Source organism: Saccostrea cucullata, unplaced genomic scaffold (genome assembly GCF_032062105.1).
Source record: "Saccostrea cucullata isolate Sc308-1 unplaced genomic scaffold, CSIRO_AGI_Scuc_v1 ctg47, whole genome shotgun sequence".
Lineage (NCBI taxonomy): Eukaryota > Metazoa > Mollusca > Bivalvia > Ostreida > Ostreidae > Saccostrea > Saccostrea cuccullata.
In genome coordinates, this window is record NW_026936653.1 from 407,793 (window position 1) to 431,279 (window position 23,487).

Here is a 23,487-nt window from a genome sequence, read left to right on the forward strand (position 1 = left end):
GGTTTGATTGACACATCCTTGCACTTTCACAAATTAATTTTATTCTTAATCCTTAGGAAAAGTGGCAATCTCGTTGTGTATAAATGAAAAATATTAATGCCATAATCAAGAAAATCCAGAGTAGACATGTTCGAAAGCAAAACAAACACGCAATATATTGTCAGTCCGTGCAGTTGTGGTAAGCAGACTGTGACGATTGAACGCACCCGGTGAATTATAAACATCAACAATAACAGAACTCGTGCCATGTTTACAAAAACTGTGTACATAACACGAGTGTGCTCGATTTGCTAAACTCTGTACGCAACTCCTAGTTCGGAATGACGATACTTGTGAAGGAGTTTTGCTTTCTCAAACCCGCCAAAAAATATTTCTACTCTGAATAAAATTATTTTTCTGGATAAAAGTTTTAATATTTCTCATTAATACACAAGATTGCCACTTTTCCTAAGGATTAAGAATAAGGTTAAGATTTGTGAGAGTGCAAGGATGTGTCAATCAAACCCGCCAAAAAATTTGAAGTTTTAATAACTTTTAAATGAAATAAGATTTTTAATAGTCGTAAAATGAAAATATTGACTTCAAATCTGTGTCCAAGTACCTTTAAAAAAAATGTTTGTGTTTGTGTGAAATGCTATTAAAATACATAAGTCGTAATATTATAGAGAAAATATTGACTTCAAATCTGTGTCCAAGTACCTTTAAAAAATTGAAGCAAACTATTTCAAAATATGAAGTAAACATGCATTGTAAATCAATGGGAAAGAGTTATCACTCTTAGTTTGTGATAAATATATGCAGTCTTGTAGCATAAGTAAAAAGTGCGACAAGACCTTTCTGAATGCTCTATGATTTCTAATTTCAAGACTTTGACCTTGAAGTTTGACCTAGTTATGAGATATTTTAATCTTGATTGGAGCTTTTTATAAAATACCTGAAGAAACAGTGCTTTCAAATTTTATACGTTTATCCCGTTGACAATTATGGCCTTTCTGATTTATGATTCTAAAGTTTGACCTCTTCCCAGAAATGTTAACCTTGACCTAGACAGCCAGGATAATTACAAAATGTTACAGATCATTCCTCCTAAATGAACCCTGTTGTTGGGAAAAGGTCTTACTTAATAAATGTGGAATCTTTCCTAAACTAGATGTCACCCAAAAAGTCCAACAAGAGGTTCATGGACTTTGTCGGTCACCTGAGTATCATGAGTTTTTCGAGTTGTATATTTAACCCTCACCTGGAACGAAATTCTTGTCTAGTGGGATGAAAAAACAACACTTTTAGGTCAAACGAGTCTCTCAGAGGACCTATCGTTATCTGTTTTATCCGTGAAGTGTGTTTTGCGTCGCCCGTTGATCTTGAACATCCCCAACCCTCTTGAAGGGCTTAACTAATTTCATCCAAATTTGGCAATTTATGTCAATTTTATGAAAAAGAGGACAAAAATGGGTAGATTTGAGATCGCTGGTTCTCTGGCCTTTCTGATTTATGATTCTAAAGTTTGACCTCTTCCCAGAAATGTTAACCTTGGGACTTTAGAGATCTTGAGGGGCCAAGACCACAGGGAGAGGTTTTTTAAGTTGCAAGAACTTGTTACCAATCCCATTGTATAAATTATACAATAAAATATGTTCAAAACAAAACAAGAATTAATACAATCTACATGTACTCACCTTCTTTAATTTACTCCTAACCAACGCATTTGCGTGATTATATGCATAAATTAGACAATAATCTTTTAACTAAATTTCCTGTAAAATCCATGGTCTCGGAGTTCAGGGTTCGGTGGCCAGGGCAGCATAATTATAATAAACAATGAGTTCTTTACAAAATATCTAAAAATGAATATTCATTTTGAGCTAAATAAGAGCCTCAGGAGAGCCTTTGCTAAATACATACATGTACATAGTCTGGTATTTTATTACTGAAAAAATAGGTCTTTAAAAAGTTTCCGGGTGAAAATTTAAAAAGCGAACATTTTGTATGAGTACATGTATTAGCTAAACCTACATACATGTACATGTACATAGTTAGTCACAATTAACAAACGATCTATCGGAATTCCATGGGTACCTATTGTGCCCCGTTATTTGAAAACTCATTTTTTGTATTCATCTGATGCAGAATTTGTTCACGGACTTCAGGGTTGTACATAAGAAGTAGAAAACAATAATCTGTTTTGGCTTCAACTGGACATTTACGATAGATCTAAAATGTTGACATGTTTTATCAATTAACAAACGTCACTTATATTTATATGTCGATCCGATATTTTCTGTGACTTTAGAGTTAGTCTGATACATCTGTTTCAAATTTGGATATTTTACTAGAAATAGACATTGCAATCTTACGACAAAACTACATCACATTTATACGGGGTTTATGTCTCTCATTTGATTCAATATACGTAAGAGCATGGTCTACGATTTCTAAAACGAGGCAAGCTATTGACAAACAAATAAAGATATCAAGAGTCTCGTTTAAAGTCATCATTTCGCAAGATCTATGGACGATACAATGTTGTTGGACCATTTTTACCCACTGAGGTGGCTATAGATTTTCTCCCCATTTCCCAATCATGACAAGCATTACAGATGTAACCTGTCGGAAGGGAATGTTTACTCTTCGATGATCCCATCCCTGATGCTTAGAGACATAGGCGTCCGAACCGGGGGCTAGGGGCTTAGCCCCCCCCCCTTTTTTTTCGCAAAAATAGACATTAAAGTTTGGGGTTTATCTTTATTGTTGGTTTAATCGTAATGTAGTTCATTAGAAAATGAACTGCATTTTTTTTAAAGAATCATAGGGGAAATTTATTGGAAATGTAAATATTGAAAAACGAGTGAGCAGTAAGCACTTGGCTGTTGTAATGGAATCCTCCTATTTCCTTTCTAAAGTGTTCAAGCACCTGTACCAGCTGCTTATACTTTCAAAATTGTCTGTCAGCTAAATCAACTTTTCCAACGGTAAGCGGTTAAGGTACTCCGATCCTCAGATTCTAAAAAGCAGGCATTTGGCTCATTGAAAATGCCCACAAAACTGTCTATCAACTGAAATAATGTGTTTTAACAGGGACCTATATATAGGTCCCTGGTTTTAACCACGAAAATTCTTCAAACTTTATCTTTAAAGTTAATCATATTATATAGGGGAAAATATTAAATCTCAAATAAATATTCAGGAAATGTGAATAAAAACACCTACAATACATTTTCCAAATCAAATTTGAAAAATATCCAGACTTTTGAAGAAAATGCACAATTTTTATACATATATATACATGTACGTATATTAAACGTATGTACTTAAATTTCATCTCCTGTACTTCGATCAAAAACTCTAAAAATGAAGCTTAAGGTAACCTGATTGAAATAGTTTCATACAAGAATTTTCATTTTATACATTTCAATGTGTTTTAAGGTTCTTTGAAGTCTTAGAAACAGTCTAGTTGATAAAATTTATAAATGATAACATATGTTACAGTTTTAAATACAAAACGTATTTAATCATAAATCAATAACACAAAATTGGGCTTAAATTTAAATAATTCATAATGGTGGGTATTTTTTTTAAGGATTGGGAGTTTAATGTCGGTTGCTTCTTTATGATTTATCACTTTTTAGCCGCGACTTATCTAATTCATGGACCCCCCATGGCGGACCTCTTGACGTCACAAACTAAGATGGCGCCTGGAATGGTAACGGTGACTGAGAAATTATGCGAAAAAAGTTCATTTTAATAACGGTAAGTGCTTAACATTAGTAAAACAATACAGTTATCCTCCACACAAATTAATTTCCAATCATTCCCGGTGTCATTTACTTTTATATTCATTTCTTTCGAGCTTTGTAAACAAGGACTTAGCAGGTGCGCGTTGTTGACAACGGCCGCTTTTCCAGTAAATGCCTGTCAAACATGAAATTATATTGTCATAATTAACTGTTTTGTTTTAACTCGAAATGAAATGATAATATGAAAAAGTTAAAAGAAGAAATTTTTGTCAGATTATAATTGATAGGGCGAAGGATATCTTGTGCATTACACATGTGACATGAAAAATAAACTGATTAATTATTTGGCTGGTAGGGTCAATAAATATTAAGTTGTTCACAAATTTATTACAATGAACTTTAAGACCATCAACTCATTGAAAAAAAAGAAAAAGAAATTTTCCGATTAGGCAGTGTATTAGTCAGTGGGATAATAAAAATGAATACAAAGGTTAAAAAACAAAAGTCAAAATCTTAAACTTCTAGGGGCCCATATCTTCTAGGCAGATTATGTAAGTATTAGCGCTCCAAGGAATTTATACAAGAGGCATATTAGGGAGATGATGTGCATTCTTTTTGCTTTAAATCTGATACCCATGACATGGGGCTTGTATCCCAGTCTTAGCTATGTGTAATACTATGTGTATTGTATATGGGGGATTCTGATGCATAATGAAAGGGATCCATAAAATCACCCACACAGTCCTTAAAAGGGATAAGTAAAAGTTATTAGAAATCAAAACTTAGAAATTATCACAACACTTAAGCACGCAGAAAAATAAGGTATCAAAAAGTTTGCCATAAAAATTTTATGTTAGTCATATAACAACCCCCAAAACCTTTTATGGAGATAAGGAAAGTATAACAATGGATATGAAGAATTATCATATTAGCATATACATGTAGTGGGGAGGTAATTACCATTTATACCCCTCAACATTCAAACAGGGTCCCTCTTAAATCAAGGCTCAATAATGAAAGTCCTTATTCATTCTGAAAATCAAACCTGTTTCAATTAAATTCAGCTGAAAAATACTTTTAATACCATTTTGACCATGTGACCAAATATCCATTCAATATGTCTAATTATCTTACTAATATGTGTAATGACATCAAGGATTGCATTTGTTCATGCATTTATTCACTATTTCCAAAAAAAAATATATGAATATATTTAATATCTGGGTAGCTGCAGCTTATATTAATTTTATTCAATATTTCAAAAGATAAAAGTCACCAAACAAAAATGTACAAGTATATTTATTATGTTAGAACTGTATGCATGCAGTTACTGAATTTTATTAATTATATTTATTACTTAATTTTGTAATTTTTTTTGGGGGGGGGGGGAGGGGGGTGATAACATTTTCATGCTTTATTGGATATACTCATGTACAGCCAGTTTTCAGTAAGATTGAAGAAGGCGTATACACTGCAATTTTACATATACACTGTATAACTTTTTTAAAGGTCACAAAAGCATTAAGTTTGTTAATGTTATATCATTAATGTTTGAAATGGACAAAGCTTGAATTTTCAATAAATTGATTTTTTCTTTCGATACGACCATTGTATAGTGAGTCAGCTACTTTATAATTGCCCAAAGAATTTAATTTATCTACAAATTAATTTAATAGACTAAACTAGAGGCGTATGTACTTTGAGCATTGAGTTCACTAAATGATACCCCCCCCCCATATGAATATAATGGGTGTGTCCATTGTGTTGTTGTGGGAAACCCAAAATATAAGTCAGATCAAAAAGTAAAATAAGAAGTGCACAATGGCAATGTGTAATAAAGATTCTGTGAAAGTTTCATCATATTTCATTCAGTGGTTTGAAAGGAGTTGCGTATAAGAGATGGGTAGTCCCTGTACCCCAAAGTGTAACAGACAGATGGACGGACATACAGACATACTGATTACTGTATACCCTCCTGCTATTCAAGTGGCGGGTATAACAATTTTCAGGATACATATACATGAACATAGATAAGAATGAGGGCACTGGTACAATTAATGCATTGAATGCTTTATTAAAATCGGATTCAGTTTATTTAGTCAATTTGTCTGTCCGTCTGTTAGGATTTGGGGTACCCATCTCTTATCCGCAACTTCTCTCATACCACTGAATGAAATTTGTTGAAACTTTCACAGAATCTTCATGACATATTGCCATTGTGCACCTCCATTTTATTTTTTGATCCGACACATTTTTGGATTCCCATAGCAAAACATGGACACTGCCATTTTATTCATATAGGAGGCGGGGGGTATCATTTAGTGACCTCATTGCTCACAGTACCTCTAGTTGGGTACTAAGTTAATTTATACATTGCATGTATATCCTTTTTAATATTGAAAAAAATATATGTGTAAAAATTCTTTAATGTGAAGCTGAGTAAGTAAAGGCAGATAACTCATTAATTAACTGACGAAGCTGTCTTCAGTACCAGTGTTATTGTGAGTCTCTTATATTGTACTTGATTGAATGTATAAAATGACACCTTGAAAGTTGAATGATTATATATTTATGTTTTAGTAAAGATTCTTTCTGGGCCTTCATCTTGTTAATAGGCATGCTTTAGTGATTGAAACATTTGAATAACAGTTTTATGAGCAGAATTCATTTTTGATTTGCAGTTTTGCACTAAGTTAAATAGATCAAAGAGAAGTAAGCATAATTCCACTTCTCAGTTAGCAAAAACCAGGTCTAATATCCTCTCATGCTTTTTCCATTATCGAAGATTAGCCAATATTGACATTGCTTGGTCAAGCCAAAATACTGCAGGAGGGCTACATGAATTGAAATTAACACTTTCCATTTCTCTTACAATGAACTGGGGGAAAAGATATCTTTAATATAAACTTGATTTTTGCTTTTGATTTTCTTGATTAAGATTCATTAGATTAATTGGATCAAAATATTTCAAAATGTGGTGATTACTTAAATACTTAATTAAATTATTTTTCTCCTTTGGTTTGATCAGGAATTTATTGATGGATATATCAACTGAATTGTTTATGAATTTCAAAAGGTATTTTGCATTGGTTTCTGGAGTGGAAAAAACATACGCATTGAATTCCAGAATTTGAAGTGGTACTCTAATAGTGTTATATTCTCCTGACAGAATAACAGCCTCTACCTTTAACAGGTGAAATTTTCTTTTATAAAACTCACTGAAAGCTGTAATCAGTAATGAATCGGTTGTTGTCAGAAAGCCCTGTACCTTTAAATTTCTACAGATAGGTAAATAGGATTATTGCCATCTAGTTTTCAGAGAACTCATTTTATCATTAAATCTTAATTTACACAATATAAGACATAAAAGTCTATATGGATAGGAAAGATTTCGAGTTGAACCAGTCAGTTGCCTTCCAGTGCTCTGCAAAGGAAACATTTCACCTCTAAATGAGCTTTAAATTTGGCTGAAATACATGTACATTTTAGAACTCTGGATGAATTGATTGAACATGCATGTGCGGAGTTTTTATCTGTTGTCAAAAATTCGGTAATTCTACCCTAAGTCTTTCAACATATTTGATAGTGATTTTGGCAAAAGGCCATTATCAAGGGAAACAACTTAGTAGATCTTCATCTGTTTTGTGTTCATTATACAGAAGAGTGCACATTGTTCTTTAAAATATATGTTTTATCATTTTTGTGCCATTGGTAAAGGACTTTGAAATTCTTGGTTATTATCGACCCTGCCTTGGATTTATCTATGTTGCCAAATGTCGACGGATAAATTATGTCGGTTTTTAGTGCATTCAGATTTGAAATGTGTTTAAAGAACCAAACTTCATCAATGTTATAAGCTGATGTGATTAACAATAGGATTAATTTTTGTACTGGGCATGAAACGCTTTAACCTGAACAATCGTAGGAATTACGGTAAAACCCTGTCGACCATGTGAACTTAAAACAATCATTTCACAATTTATTTTAGTAATTAACAGTGGAAAAGTGATTACCTAGAGAAAAAAAAAGGAAAACTGGAAAATAGTCTTCAAAGTGTGGAAAGGAGTCAAATTTGTGCTATGTAAAATTGAAAGTTTTTTTAACAAAGAGGATACAAGCTATTCTGATAACAAATTTAGAACTGTTACACTTTACTGGATTAACCTTTTGGATTAAGGGTAGGTTTTCATTCCTAGTTACCTAGTTTTCTACATGATCACCTTTGGTTCTTTTGTTATAGCGAATTAAAGTTAAAACTTTGTGATAACACCTCAGATTCTGGATTTTTCCAGGACAAACCTGAAACATGACTTAATGTATGGAAACAATGATTCAGTGTCCATGGTTTTATTGAAATTTTAGTGTTTGCATGTAGAAATATCTTCAAAATTCAGAAAACAGTACAAAAGTACCTTCCATTGTCTTAAGAAGTGCACACTTTTTCTCTATATAGTCTCCACTACCGGTATTCGACTGCAGGACTTGACCCTCAAGAAAGTTTCTTGTTTTCATTGAAAATTGTCTAAAATGATTGCTCATTTAATATGATGTTGAAAAAAAAACAATAGAGAAAATTTTGACTGCATGGAGCTCAAGTGAAAAAAAATGTTGAGAATGCAATTTTCTCAGCAAAGTTAATTACAGTACTAGAATGCTTTTAATGGCATTTATTTACAGAACCAGTAGTTTCTTGAAATATCAAGTATTGTTAATTGAATGTTGTTGCAACTATGGAAAGGAGTTTCCATTATTGGCATTTCCATTTTAAAAATGGGTTATTTCTTACACTGGGTCTGATTTTAGTTCTCACGATGAACTTATCATGTAGAACAGAGATCACATCAACATCATTATCTATGTTGTGTATTTGACGTACAATATTTTGCACTAGATTATATTTAAATGGCATTGTTGTGATATAGAACAATTATCTTAGGATACTTTTATGAAGGCAATAATTGCTTGCTGTATTGTTTACTTTGACGATGTTTATAAGGTGTATACACTTGGATGTTTAGTGCTTTGTCATTTACATTTGGCAGCCCTATATTGAAGGTAAACATTTGTCGTTTGATTGCCAACATTGGAAACAACACCAAAATGACTAGACCGAAGTCATTCTGGAAAGATTTTGTCTGAGGTCACTTTGTAAAGCATTGGTCTGCAGTCATTCATTTTATCATAACTCCTTGTCAGATATCCCCTAGCTTGGATATGCAGGTTGTTCTTGGCCTATTGTTCATCTTCCTCCATTATAATGTTCCTTCGCTTTTAATCCCTTGTACCTTCTCTGAGTGACTCCACATTTGATTGGAAGCTTCCATTTGAATGAAATGGCAATGAATATGAACAAATGAGAAAATATTTTAGGTTGTTTTTTGATAGAATATAGTGATTAATTTGCAAAAAAATCAGAAATCATAGTGCATTTATTATCTGTATTTTATCCAATCAGTGAAAAATAACATTCCAAGTCCATAACATGGTGGTACCCATGCACTATCAGGCGCTAATGCCACTACTGAACATTTTGGAAAGAGTTCACAATTCACTGTATTTGTGGTGATTGGTAAGGAGGGATACAGATATTTTCTTAATAAAAAATAAGGGTCATACATGTAAATATTGCTTTGAAAGGAAGCAAAGGAAAAAAGTTGTTACAGGAAAAGAGAAAATGTATGGCTGGACTTGAACATGGGACCCCAGTATCACTTGAGCCAGATGCTCTTCCAACTTAGCTACCCAGGCTGACATTCACAGCCCAAATCATTACATTCCTCCTTCCTTAAAATTTTCTTTGCCCTCCAAGACAAAACTTGAGTTCTTATTTGCCCCTAGCAAGATTTTTATTTGCAAGTCAAGCATTGGTCAAGAGCACTAATTCAACCAAATTATGCAATAGGAAAGGAGAAAATGCTTGGTTGAACTCCGAATCTAACCTGGTACCCCTGCACTACCAAACAGGTGCTCCATCAACTGAACCATCCTGGTCAACATTCATGGCCCAAACCATTTAAGAGTGACCAGCATATTTGTTGATATTTTTTTATGTTGGACTTTACATGAAAGTATTTTACAATTGAGACTTTTAAGTGCAGTGGTCATATACAGTAAAACCTGTGTAATCAGACCACCATTGGTTCCAAAGAAACTGGCCGAAATAGACAACATTCTGAGTAATTGAATGATTGAAAAGGACTTGAAATTTACATCATGTTTGACAAAATTTCGGAATACACAACATTGGATTAGACAAGTTTCACTGTATATCTTCAGAGAGACAAAGATAGTCCTCTTCTATCAAATGGGAAAATGTTTTTAATGTACTTTTTATGTGTAGTCTTGTTTTTGGATTTAAGTGCCAGTAATATGTATTTCCTGGACTAATTCTTGGTCTTTAATATTTTGATATTTCCTACATCATTTGGAATGTCTGTTGACAAAATGTTGAGAGTGAGCTAGCAACACTGTGAGGCATAAAACCGTTATCTCGTCTTATAAGAGAAGTTTCCTTTTTGAAGAGGTTTAATACAAGGAGATAGGTATCAGTCTGAAAAGGAATATTTGTACATCACTGGAGTCAGTCACAATCTGTTTGCTGACATTTCTTTAGAAGTGCTGCCTTCTGTTTTTATTACTGTATGTTATCTTTGTCCCTTTGATATAAGACTTGATCTCTCTATTGAATCAAATTCAATTTATACAAAGTGACAATTTTTCATTTCACTTTATTCTTTATACTGTAACTGATATAAAACATGTGGACAATGAATATTTGTTCAGTCTTGTAAGAGATGACAACACCCCCAAATACATTTTATATATCTATATTTACTATTAAAGGATTGGTTCATGCAATTTGTTTTTGCATTTTATGTATCGACACATACCTTTTGTGAAATGGATATTTATTTGCTTGTTCATAAAAATAGACTCCGGCTTCATTTGTATAGATTTTTTAAAATTCAGTGTATCATAAAAGCCCAAGTTTGAATTTCAGTTTTACATAAAAGGTCTAACTGATTTTTCATTCAAATATAAGCACATGCTTGTTGTGTATAAAAAGCATTGTGAATAATGATTGGTAAGAGTGTCAAGATCAGCATTATCCGTTAATCATTTTGAATGTGATTTTAATTTCTGATGATTTGATCAGTTAACTTTTTTTTGTTCGTACAGTGTAACCTATCTAATCAGGATATTGTATATTCTGAAATCTTTTTTAGTCCCTCTCATTAAATTCCATCATTTAAACTGTTTTTTATTTTGAATTGCAATGTTCTCTTATCAGACTAATTTCTAAGAACCAGTGGGGCTGTATTAGTTTGAAATAAGTTTTTTTGTTGCTTAAAAAATCCTAAGTAGTTTTGTTACCTGGTGTATATCTAAAAAAAAAAAGAAAGGAAACACGGTAGTGTTTGATTGGTTTACAGTAAATAACAGTTTATTTTGTTCTTCTTTTTTGAAGTTCCTCCTCAGATATTAATGCTGATTTTTTTATTCCATAAATAACAATGTGTGCAGCCTATGAAAACATTTGTTGTACTGAATACATGCTAGGAAGACATGATAACGGTGTGTCAGGAATAATTAATAAACCGGTACATTGTAGAAGGATATCCCAGATGTTTTATGAGCATATTGTATGCTTATACAGTTAAGGCCGAGATTTTATAAAGGAGTGATTTATATTTGTCGTGAGATCCCCTCTTTATCTATGGGATCATCCCGGGAAATGTGCGTTATCCTGTGGTTTGTCGTATTGGAAATCAATGTGAATCGCTCCGGGGGTACAAGATAACCACTGACACCTTTGTTGCAACAGGTTTTTGGTGGACAAAAATAAAAAGCTTTGAAAGACAATAGGAAATGTCATGGACAAATCTTTCTTCATTCTTGTTTTGTCACATCTTTTCAGCACTTTCATTCCGCGAATTCAATATATTTTTTAAAAAAAATTTTTGAAGGGTAGTTCCATTACATATAACAATGTGACATATTAGCAGGACATTAAAAACTTCTTTTCAATTTGATGAGAGAAATTTTCTCTACTATAGTTACCTATTGTGTTGAAGTTTGGGAGATCACATTCATTCTAAGGACTGATGCATCATGTTTGGTTAATGTCCCTTTTGAAAATTTTTCATTCATATTTATATGTAACCACTTGCTGTTAGAGGATTACAAATTATGACATATACTTTGCACTTGGAGCCATTGAGAAATGGAGGAGTTTTTTCATGATAGGACCCACTAGGATATAGCACCTCGGTTTATATGCTCTCATCTGAAGAACCTAGTGTATCCTTACTCTCTTTGATTCTAGAGCAAGTTATCCAACTTGTGTTGGGATTATTTAATCTTTGACTTATATTAATTGACTTATTTCTGTGTACTCCATTGTGGCATCGGACCACCGTGTAACCTTTAAGTATCTTTAATTCAACAAAAAAATGATATACTGGTAACTTTAAATTCTTTTAAGAGTCAAGATATTTGACATTTCATGGCTTCACTTTCATCAGACAAATAGGCAGTTATTATATGTTAAAAATCACCTTTTGTAGTCAAAGAACTACAGAAATTGCTGAAGGATACTTTTAATTCAGTATCTGTAATTTTGTACTGTTTGAATAATTTTTGTAAATTCATTTTGGTGAACTCTATATTTTGGCTTTTGTTACATGACTTAGTAACCTTGAATGTAAGACAATCTTCCTTAAAGGTATATCCTAACGAAGATCATTAAATGACAATAATTTAATTGCTTATAAGTTTCACAATTAAAAGTAATTAAAGGAATCCTTAATTAAGACATATTGCATACTTTTCAATTTATAATATACAGTATGTTATTTCAAAAGTCTTTTTTTGATGTGAGGGTAATTAACTACAAACATTTAACATGATTTAATACAGTTAAGTGTATACATATACTGTAGATCACTTACATTTTCAACATTAAAAAGTTGCAATAATTTAAACATTGAAGGTTTTTTCCAATAATAAGACCGGTGAATTTTATTTTAGCGAGATAGTGCAAATTGGTGTTGACTCAATTTAGAAATACATTTTTGATATTTTATTAGCGTAAATAAAATTGTAAATTATGATTTGCAAAATTTTGCGAATTGTGGTCACTACTCCACACTATATATTCAAACATACCCAAAGCATAAAATGAATTTCAGTTTTTTGCATTATGCATACACACGCATGTAAAACACTGTAACAATGTTGGATGAAATTTTTTTTCGAATTTTCTTCCAAAACTTAATTATATTATACATTCTGTGGTAAAGCAAAGGATAAATTCAGAATATACAGCCATTATATGTTGTCCTTTTAACACCTAAAATATGTTTGCAAAAATCAAGATGATTTACAGTATAGGTTTTTGTATATTATTCATTTGATATATGTAAGCCTTTGATCATTACACAGAAACATATTATCCCAAGCAGTCTGTTAAGATGTTTTTTTACTAAATTTTTTTAGTAGTTCCAAAGCCTTGAAAAAGAACTGTTAAATTTTAAACATCATTTTAAAACATGTTTTAAATCCCGTTTTTTAAAAAAGATATTTTTAAATATCTGATCCAAGCAATTAGTAAATTGAGTGTTACAGGTTAGAATATCAACTCAAATAATAAACCTTAAACTTTTAAATTCAAATGACTATTTTTAAATTTTTGGCAATGTTGCAAAGATTTGCCAAGATATTTATATTTTGCAACCTTTGTTGGGAATAGGATTAATTATTTAAATGTTTTGAATTTGAAGAAATGTATGTCAACTGGCTATTATCAATAATTAATCCATTCACTAGTTTCTGATGCGTCAGGAATAAACGGCGATCAACCAAAATTTCTCTTTGAAATCAATATGCCTGTCATTAAAATTTTAAAAATTTTGGTTTTCAATTAATTATCCCATTTACCAATTGATTGACTTTGTGCAATTTTTCCATTACAGGGATGAATTTTCTCTAATAGATTGAAGCATTGCAATTAGTACTGTTCATAGAGGTTCATATGTCTTAACTACTTTCTGTCAAGATATCTACTAATTTAGCAATTTCATTGCATTCAAAATGGTAAATGTAGTTGGTTTTAATGTCAGAATCAATGGATTGCTGCTGCGTAATTAAAACAAAAATACAGAAATAGATTAATCTATATGCACACATTCATGCTTTTGAATTGATAATGAAGGCTCTTGATTCGATAACTAAATGATATCTAACATGTTTAATGCAATTCTTAGTCACCCGCATGGGGCAGCGGTTAGAGAGTCTGTCCTAGAGTCCCAAAGTAAGGAGTAAATCCTTACGTTGCAGGTTCGAATCTCACTGTGGGACATAGAGGCCAGTCCTTCGGATGAGACCATATAAACTAAGGTCCCGTGTCACAGTAGGGTCTGGCACAAAAAGATCCCTCCCTGCTCAATGGCCCTGAGTGCTGAGTACATACAGGACAAAATTTGCAGCTCTCCACCAGCAAGTGGTGGCGTCTCCATACAAGTGAAAAATTCTCAAGAGAGACGTTAAAACAATTAAAATCAATCAATCAGTAATGCAGTTCTTCTTTTTCTTTGTATTCATCTAAAGAAACAATGTCAACTGAAATGTAAAGTTGAGTGGAACACAAAGTATTTTACCCTCGATATCTCGAATCATTTCGAAGATTTTCCTTGGTCCCATTGAGTTGGAAATAACAACATTTGACTGTAGTTGAAATATTCTTGTATGCAATTTTATACCTCAAAGTTTTTGCTCCTGTTTTGACCCCTTTGCCTCAGTCACAAGTGGGTAAAATTAAAACAATAAAATCAAAGTTTTTCTTTTTCTCAAACAGTGCTTTGACAGGGTGAATTTAAAATGGGACAAAAATTGTTTGCCAATGTGAAAAGGCAAAAAAAAGCAAATGGCAAAATTGACGGTCTTTACAGCAATAATGAGGAGTATATATTATTAGTATCCTTCAAGAAACATAAAATCTTTATATTAAGTATTTCCACAATATTGATGCTTAATTGTGTGTGTGGTTTTTTTTTTGCAGGATTCTAAAGAAAATGGGTGGATTACAGAATAGATAAATGTTGGCTGAATATTCATAAGATAAAGAAGCTGCAGCAGGGTTATTGGTCATCACTTTTTTCTGTTTGAGGTGTGGGGAGATTGGACTCCCCAATGTTAAGTGCCGTCCAAATGACCGATACAATGTCTAGGCGCCCCTACCCCAACATAAATGTATCCGCCTCCCAAACTCACAAAGATGTCACGGACGAACGATACCGAGATCTACGAAGGCCGAGGAAGGTAAGATTTTTCGTCAATGGCGACAGGTACTTTAAGGGGAAGAAACTGTACATTACCCCTCATCGGTACTTCAATTTCAACGACCTGTTGAATGACTTGACGGGGAAGTTGCCATCGAATTTAAACCTTCCTTATGGGGTGCGTCAAATTTTTACACCAGTGAGTGGAAGAAGGGTTACGGAAATCGAAGACTTGGCAGATGGAGAAAACTACGTCTGCGCTGGATTTGAGGGATTTAAGATCATCAAGTATGGCAAGGCTGAGCTGGAACCATGGTCTGTGGGTAGGTAGAACTCTTCTTGATTGAAGGCTTATTTGGTGTAATCTATCAAGTGGTAGAATTAGATCTTTATTGACAACTGAGCTGACATTAATTATTTAACTGCCACTCATTTCTCATGACTTGCCCTTGTTTTTGACTTGTTTTTGGCTTTGGTATTGTGAATGGATTTCTTTTTGTTTGCTTGGTCTTTGGGTAACTCAGAAAAATGTTTACAGTAGGTAATGCAAACCCACGTGTTGTCTTAAGATATTGCTTAGTTTTATAAAGGCAATGTCCTAGTCAGTATGTCAATATATTAAAGCCAATGATAAAATATTTAAATCATCGAAAAGTAATTTATTCTGATTGCAAATAGGAAATATAACTCTTAAATGTTTATCCAAAAATTGAATTAATTAAATCATTTTATGCTTTGATATGAATAGGCTAGGGCATATAGTTGTTTTTGTGTCTGTCTGTCTGTTCATCACACTTTGCATTCAGATCAGATTGAAAGTAACTAATCAAACAATTCAAGATATTTTTATTAAACATTATATTTTTAACAGCTGATCAATTCAACCAATTTTTTTTAAAACCTTGATGTTCCCTATGCTCTTATAAACCTCACTTTCCATAAATTTGTGTTTAGCTCAGTTTCAAAGAAAAAATTCTAGGTATGTGTTAGTCTTCATATGAGTAGATGATACATTTTTTTGTGAGAGCTTTTAAACTGCGCTATTTTTTACCCAAGCCTTTCCTATGATCATACTATGCATATACTTACTGCTAAGTATCAAAGAAACAAAGATTTTTTTATCTAAACACATGCACAGATTTATACATGTATCGGTTAAAACATTCAACTGACAGTCCATTTTTTTACCCATGACCTTTCACATTACTATTTATTGTATTTAAAACTCAGTTTTAAGTTATTCAATATATTTTTAATCAAACCATACAGTTTTACAAATTGGTTAGAGCTATTCAATTGTGTCATAATTTTTTACCTTAACCTTCCCTGTGACTTTGGCTTTACTCTTTTTCATATACCCCCCGATCTTTTCATTTTGGAAGACTTTTGAACTCTGGACAGGCATCCTTGTCCAGTGGACATATTTCTAGTACATCGCAGATAGCAATAACATATAATTCATGCATATATCAACTATAAAACATGAAAGAAGGTTTTCATTTTGGGAAATAAAAAGAATATTCTAAATATAGAACAGATGTGTACAATTATTCTCTTAAGGAGGCTTTACTAAGAGGATTTGTCTGTCCTGAGCCCTCAGTAAGCTCCCCTGATCCATATTTTCCATTTGTTTTCATCAGAAACGATAATTGGCATCTATTTTTAACTTTGACATAAATCTTTCTATACAAAAGAGGATTTATATCTGATCCAGAAAGAGAGACCTTGTACCCCTTTCTTTGCCTCCTTGGAAATTGAAGAAAGAGGAAAAGAACTAGTTATATTATAAAACTGTAATTTATCATTTGTGTTTGGAGATAATTTGTGTCTTTCAAGTTTTAATAAAATATCTTTTGAGATGAAAAAGTAGAAATTAAAAAGTATTTGAATATATTTACAAAGGAGAAGATTCACGTTTTCCCCATATAATGTTAGTTTCACTATAAAGGTACATTAAAATAGTCCAGACTGATGTGTAAATATTAATACAATGTTTTTGTTTGAAATTATCTTGGTGGCCCATGGGCCAGTATTTGTGATTTGTTTTAATGACAAAGTTTCCTTCTCCAACAGAACAAAGCAGAAGAATTCAAAATGGTAATGGACAATATGTGTCTAACATTCACTACGTTTGCCTAATCAATGCTATGACATAACCTGAAGTTATTCAAATTGAATGTTTCACTCACACAAAATGCTATCATTGAATCCTGCAATGGAAATTGTAAAACTACAGCAATCAAATGCACTGAACTGCAAATGGACTGAACATGGGTAGAAAATTTACAAACAAATCACTTAGTCAATTTAAGATTTTCTTTGAGTAAATTCTATTTTTAAATATTTATTTGCAGCTGACATACAGAATTGCTAATTCCATCCTTTTTTAGGTATATTCTAGGTGCAATAGTCAGCCAGATTTTGATTTACAACAAGAATCGAAAAGGCTGCCGTATGTGGCTTAAATAATTCAATTGATTTTCACAAATTGGCATTTTTTAACAAGGAAGGATGAAAATTCTTTTGTCAGCCATGAAATTTGTGCAGTATGGCACCTGTCATAAAGTAAATTATTCTTTTATCCTCTTTTTGATTTTACTACTTTTTTTGGTAGGGAGGGGGGATGATAATATGTTCATATGTGCGATTTGAAAATGTATTTAATTTGTCAGATTTTAAAATTGATTACCATTTGCAGTTCAGTAACATAGTAAATATGCCAAACTTGAAAAATGTTGCAAATGAATGAAACCAGTTTTAGAAGCACAGGATGCAAGGCACAGTTATTCAATCCTAGCTAATAAACTAAAGCAAAAACCTTAAAACTTGATCGTTTGAATCCTGAACATGTTAAAACCACCTTGCATGTTAAACATCACCTCCACTAAAAATTCCTCTGCATGCATGTTAATCTCACCCCCTACCTAAATAAGGTAAGTGTTAAAAAGGTATGTTTTAGCCCATTTTCCAGAGTTTAATAAATTGTCATCTTAGCTTATATAATCTCTGGGAGGGGAGGAATATGTATTGTTAACCTAATGCTTTAGTTTTATTATATAAAATTTAAAGAACAAATTATGTACATGTATTACAAGTTTCTGTCGAAACCTTACATATTTTCTACACTCATTTCATGGAAGTGGGGCATTTCATTGATTAATGTTGAGCCTTTGTAACAGGACCTGCCTATATGTCTGAACTAACTAAAATGTTTTTGTGTATTTAAGCTTCAGATAGTCATCATTTATAATTCAATAATTTTTTTTAAGCAATTCAAAGAGAGGAAAGTAGAGCATGATCAGTTTTTTTTTATGCTTGAATTTTGTTTTCCTCATATTAAAAGTAGTTATAATTTGAAAATAGTTGCATTGATTCAGAATTAAAATTTTAATCGTATAATTTCCTTGTTAAAAGAATTTTATTTATAAATTTTTCAGAGGTTCTAAACGACCGTAGATCATCAAAATATGGTACATAAGTGTGCTTATCTCCTGATCTTAGCTTCTGGGTTGTAAGGGCGGCTCAGATTAACTCCCCTTGAAAGTTGTATATAACTTCGTGTGCGCTTTTACAGATACTGCATATTAAGATTTCTATAAAAATATTTGACAAAGAATTTTACCCCTTAATTTGCCCAAAATTCTCTATCACAGAAATAATGGAGCTTCAAAGCAGCGGATCTCCTAAAAGTTAAATCATTTTGTTTTCACTAAAATACATAAACGGTTTGAAAATAATTTTAAACTCCTCTTTAGCTTTACTGATCAGGTGCTATTCAAACCAGTAGAGAACTACAGTCTCAATCATCAGAGACTTCTGGTTTCTTGGTTAGTCCTGAAGTCAGCATGAATGATATTGCTAAATAAATCAAAAAAAGAAGAAGAAATTTAATATGTAGTTCTGTGAACTATGGTGACAGTAAATAAGTGTTGTAATTGTCAAGCTAGGACTTATTACTAATTACATGTGTCCTCCCGCATTTTGCCCAAACCAATATGTTTTATAGCCTTATTTTATGTTTGATCTTCATGCGTAATGCATTTATTGTGTTCAGTTAGCCTTAATGTTTATACCATCTTTATGTTTATCATAATTGTAAATATATATTAAGCATTAACCACAGTGAAGACATTTGCTTCGGTGTTGTACCATATTGTTTGTTCCATTTGTGTATGATATTTACTGCTTTTTCCAGTCCTGTACAAAAGCATATAATTCGATCCAACCCATAATTATGAAAGAGATATGATCGAGTATTGAACCTGGAGGGAAAGGGGATATGCATTGTTGAATCTTCATAATACTTAAAGAAAAAATGCTTCTTCTTTTAATTAATATTTAATTTGGGGGTTGGACTGAGTATTACTAATGCAAAATGCATGATTTTTGCAGATCTGCCAATATTCATAAGCACAAAGTTTACATGTCCGTAGTATACTACCAAATTATAAACTGAGCTGTCTTATTGAATTGTAGATTTGATATGAAAGTTATATGAGTAAAACTTTGAAGAGAATTGCTTGAACACTGTATGGACATTTCTATGATTTCTGTGGGCAACTCTTTTAAATGTTTGGTAAAGGGGGAAAATGTTTTTTGAAGTCTTTAAAGGAACTTAGTTAACGCTTTGTATATTTAGTTATATCTTGTAAATAATCGGTAAACTAGAAGATAGCAGATGTGATGCTTTGCTTGACAGGACAAAGGTTTTTGAGCCACTTTTCTTGATTTCAATTCATCAGAAATGTTCAAAAATGTAAAAGAGTAATTGATTTCATGATTTAACATGCAATATGATTAGTTGGATATCTTCAGCAATATGCTAAGATTGAATCACACACAATATATGCTTCTCTAAGATTTCGTATGATTGAACTTAAGCACTAGTGCAGTGTACATATAACATTGACCAATGCTATATTTTTATTCCTTTAGGCCTGAGAAAAAGTAAGTTAATTATAGATATATATCCTAACAAAACAAAAATAGCTGAGCTATAATATCTTCTGCTTAAAACTAACTTGTATATCACAGACACAGCAATACTTTGTGCTAAAATTATGAAATTAGTGTAAAACAGCAAGAAATTTCGTTTAAAATTTGAAGCTGACTTCAAGCAAAGCATCCATATTTGCTTTATAAAGTAGGCTTTTGAGAAGGGAAGTGGAAGGTTTTCTGGAAAAAGGAGTAGTGCTGTGTCCTTTTTAGTTAGCCAGTTTTTGGTTGCTATGGTGATAGAAAATATAAGCCATAATATTTGCTGCTGCTAAAATTCTTGGTTACTGTACATATATATCTATGATACTGTAGATTACTAAATTTTCGCAACACCTTATTTTCGCGAGATTAATTAGCGAGACAAAATTGTCGCAAATTGTCGTTATTGCTCTATATATTCTTAAGGAATACTATTATACGCGAGAATTAAATTTTCGCAAGTACACTGTCTCGCGTAATTACGCGAAAATAAAGTTCTCGCAAATAAAAAGTGATTTACAGTATTCAAATGGAAAAAATGAGGACTTTTTATTATCTATACAAAACTTTGTAGAATAGTCATCTTTATGTGCTATTGTGAACAATCAAATATCTATAGATACTGTAATGTAAGAATAATATTTATGAGAATATATTTATATCTTCTAGCATTTTGCCAGTTAAATATTACATTGTTATGTTTGTAGTGGCAACCAACATTTACAAAAGAATTTTTTTTGGAAAGCATGCAGTATTGAGTAATTTGCTACTAAACTCATCATATAATGATGAAAAATAAAAATTTTGCCAAATATACCTGTAAACGTTTACTGCTAAATCATGCAAATCAGTTTCTTGGTGGATTACTGGTACTCTAAGATGCTTATTTTGATTCAAAGTCATCCTGTCAGAAGTCAATCCTATCATTTTTTGTGGTCCATCACATCCTGCATGAAGGGTATCTCAAAGTAAGATGAATGGATTTAAGTCCACAAAATTGCCCTAATCCCACTTTATGTCCTTATTCCCGTGGGAATGAACCTTCCTGATCCTGGATACCTTCGTTCATTGATTTTATATTTTATTGGGTACACCAGTAAAAAAAATATTTACTACCTAGCTGCCCAATATTAAGGCTTTAGAGTTGCCAGGATACTGGAAACCTGTTAAGGAAATTTTTGAAGGTATACAGAGTCTGTGAATGAAGGAAAGAGACAAAATTTGGCAAAGGATAGGCTTTTAGAATATTTCTCTGCATTTTAAATTTTTAAAGACAGAATTTCTAGCTTGGAGTTTAGGGATACTTAATTTTCGTTTCACTCTAAGTTCAATGTGTGAATTTCTTTTCCATCTTATGATTGAAGAAAAACTTGGATGACTTATATAGTTGATGTCAAATCAATTTTGGAAGCACCTCCAAAAGTACCAATTAACTTGTTAGACCCAGATGATGAACTGTGATTTTTTTAGTGATCCACCACTAAATTTTTATTCTTGTTATTAATCCTTATAATGTTTGCCCCTCCTGAAATTCCTTCAAAACCTGACCCCAAGGACAACTTGCGATGTATGTACTCTCGACACCCCTCAGGGCGTATTGAACTTGTGAAGCAACAAAAAACACAGACTTCTAAAACTTGGCGAAATTGTGACGTAGAAGTGATAGATATTGGTCCCGACCCACCATTTCTCTATAGGAGGTATATCTGGGGCCGGAAACGTGAGTACTCGCTAGGCAGCGTTAGAGGATTTGATTGTTTGTTTTTTTTTAAATTGAGTTTTACCTTTGAAGTTTCATTGATATGTCCACATGTACTGTTGTAAGTAAAGAGAAATGAAAATATTTCCATATGAAACCATTTTATCAGGGATGAGAATTGATTTCTTCCAATGTAAAAATTAATGTCTCTTTTCAACATGGTAACTAGATTTATATAAGCCATTTGTAATCAATATTCATTGATATCAGTGATGCACTATTTATCATGAATTATTCATTTGTTAAATGCATCTTGAGTATACTAAGTGACCTTGGTTTTACCTGTAAACTGATTACCACCAATGGGCTACTTGGTCTTAAGGAATGAAATATAACTCGTGTTAATTTAAAGGGTACCAATCTAGAGTTATCTCTCTTGTATCAGAGTTTGGAAAAGAGAATTATTTATTTGAAAGTTAATTGCTATTGATAAGATTTAATATTTTTTAAAATAAGATTTTTACACCCTTTTTACCTGACTGGAGTACAAAGTGTCCAGTATCTGTCTGTTTGATATCGATTTCAATCTCCCATGCAGAGTTGTAGTTCATTACTCTGTCAGCCACCTCAATGCTATTTGGCTTGCATCATAATTTTTAGCTCACCTCAACGAAGTTGGGGGGGCTTATGTAATACCCTTGGCGTCGGCATCCCAGGTTAAGGTTAAGTTTTTTGGAACAGTTTTCCTTTTAAGTACTTCTATGTCCTATATTGATTAGACACGCATGAAAATTGTTCCTAGTGTGTTTCATTGTACTAGTCACAGTTTCAGATGCTGAAATTTCAGCAAAGGAATGACCAGGTTAATGTTTTTGGAGCAGGTTAACATTTTTGGTGCAGTTTTTGGTGTAGGTCTCATTCCCGAGTAACTATAAACCCTATGTTGACCAAACTTGCATGGATGGTACATCTAAGGATGCATACTACCAGACTTGCTTTGGATGCTGAATCTGACATGCATTTTCCAGTTGAGTGAACAGGTGAAAGTTTTTGGTGCAGGTTTCATTTCCAAGTTACTATGAGCCCTATAATGACTAAACTTGCATGGATGGTACATCTTAGGATGCATACTACCAGACTTGCTACGGATGCTGAATCTGACCTACATTTTCTGGATGAGTGAACAGGTTAAAGTTTTTGGTGCAGGATTCATTTCCAAGTTACTATGAGCCCTATAATGACTAAACTTGCATGGATGGTACATCTTAGGATGCATGCTACCAGACTTGCTTCGGATGCTGAATCTGACATACATTTTTTGGACGAGTGAACAGGTTAAATTTTTTGGTGCAGGATTCATTTCCAAGTAACTATGGACCCTATGTTGACCACCAAACTTGCATGGATAATACATCTAAGGATGCACACTACCAAGCTTGCTTCGGATGCTGAATCTGACCTAAATTTTCCGATTGAGTGAACAATCAACGATTTTTGTACAGGTTTCATTTCCAAGTTGCTATGAGTTCTTTAATGACCAAACTTGCATGGATGGTACATCTTAGGATGCATTCTACCAGGCTGTCTTCAGATGCTGAATCTGACATACATTTTCTGGATGAGTGAAAAGGTTAGCTTTTTATGCAGGTTTCTTTTCCAAGTAACTATGAGCCCTATATTGAGCAAACTTGCATGGATGATACATCTTAGGATGCGCACTAATGGACTTGTTTTGGAAGCTGAATTCGACATACATTTTCCAGATATGAACCAGGTAAAAGTTATGGGTGTAGGTCTA

At 32.6% G+C, this 23,487-nt stretch overlaps 1 protein-coding gene across 5 annotated transcripts in view; it reads left to right on the forward strand.

Moving 5' to 3' along the window:
• Positions 1-3,668: 3,668 nt before the first annotated feature.
• The window catches only part of LOC134246144 (serine/threonine-protein kinase DCLK1-like), a 35,098-nt gene continuing 15,279 nt past the window's right edge, over positions 3,669-23,487 (forward strand). Inside the window, exons 1-4 of one of the 5 annotated variants that reach the window (XM_062728437.1) lie at positions 3,669-3,747; positions 14,794-15,336; positions 17,087-17,110; positions 18,451-18,483. In XM_062728437.1, coding sequence (XP_062584421.1) covers positions 14,925-15,336; positions 17,087-17,110; positions 18,451-18,483 — 469 coding nt within the window. In that variant the 5' untranslated portion in view covers positions 3,669-3,747; positions 14,794-14,924. Of the gene's footprint in view, positions 3,752-14,793; positions 15,337-17,086; positions 17,111-18,450; positions 18,484-19,838; positions 19,961-23,487 lie in introns of those variants that run through there. The other 4 variants (XM_062728438.1, XM_062728439.1, XM_062728440.1 and 1 more) reach the window with 4 other exon arrangements.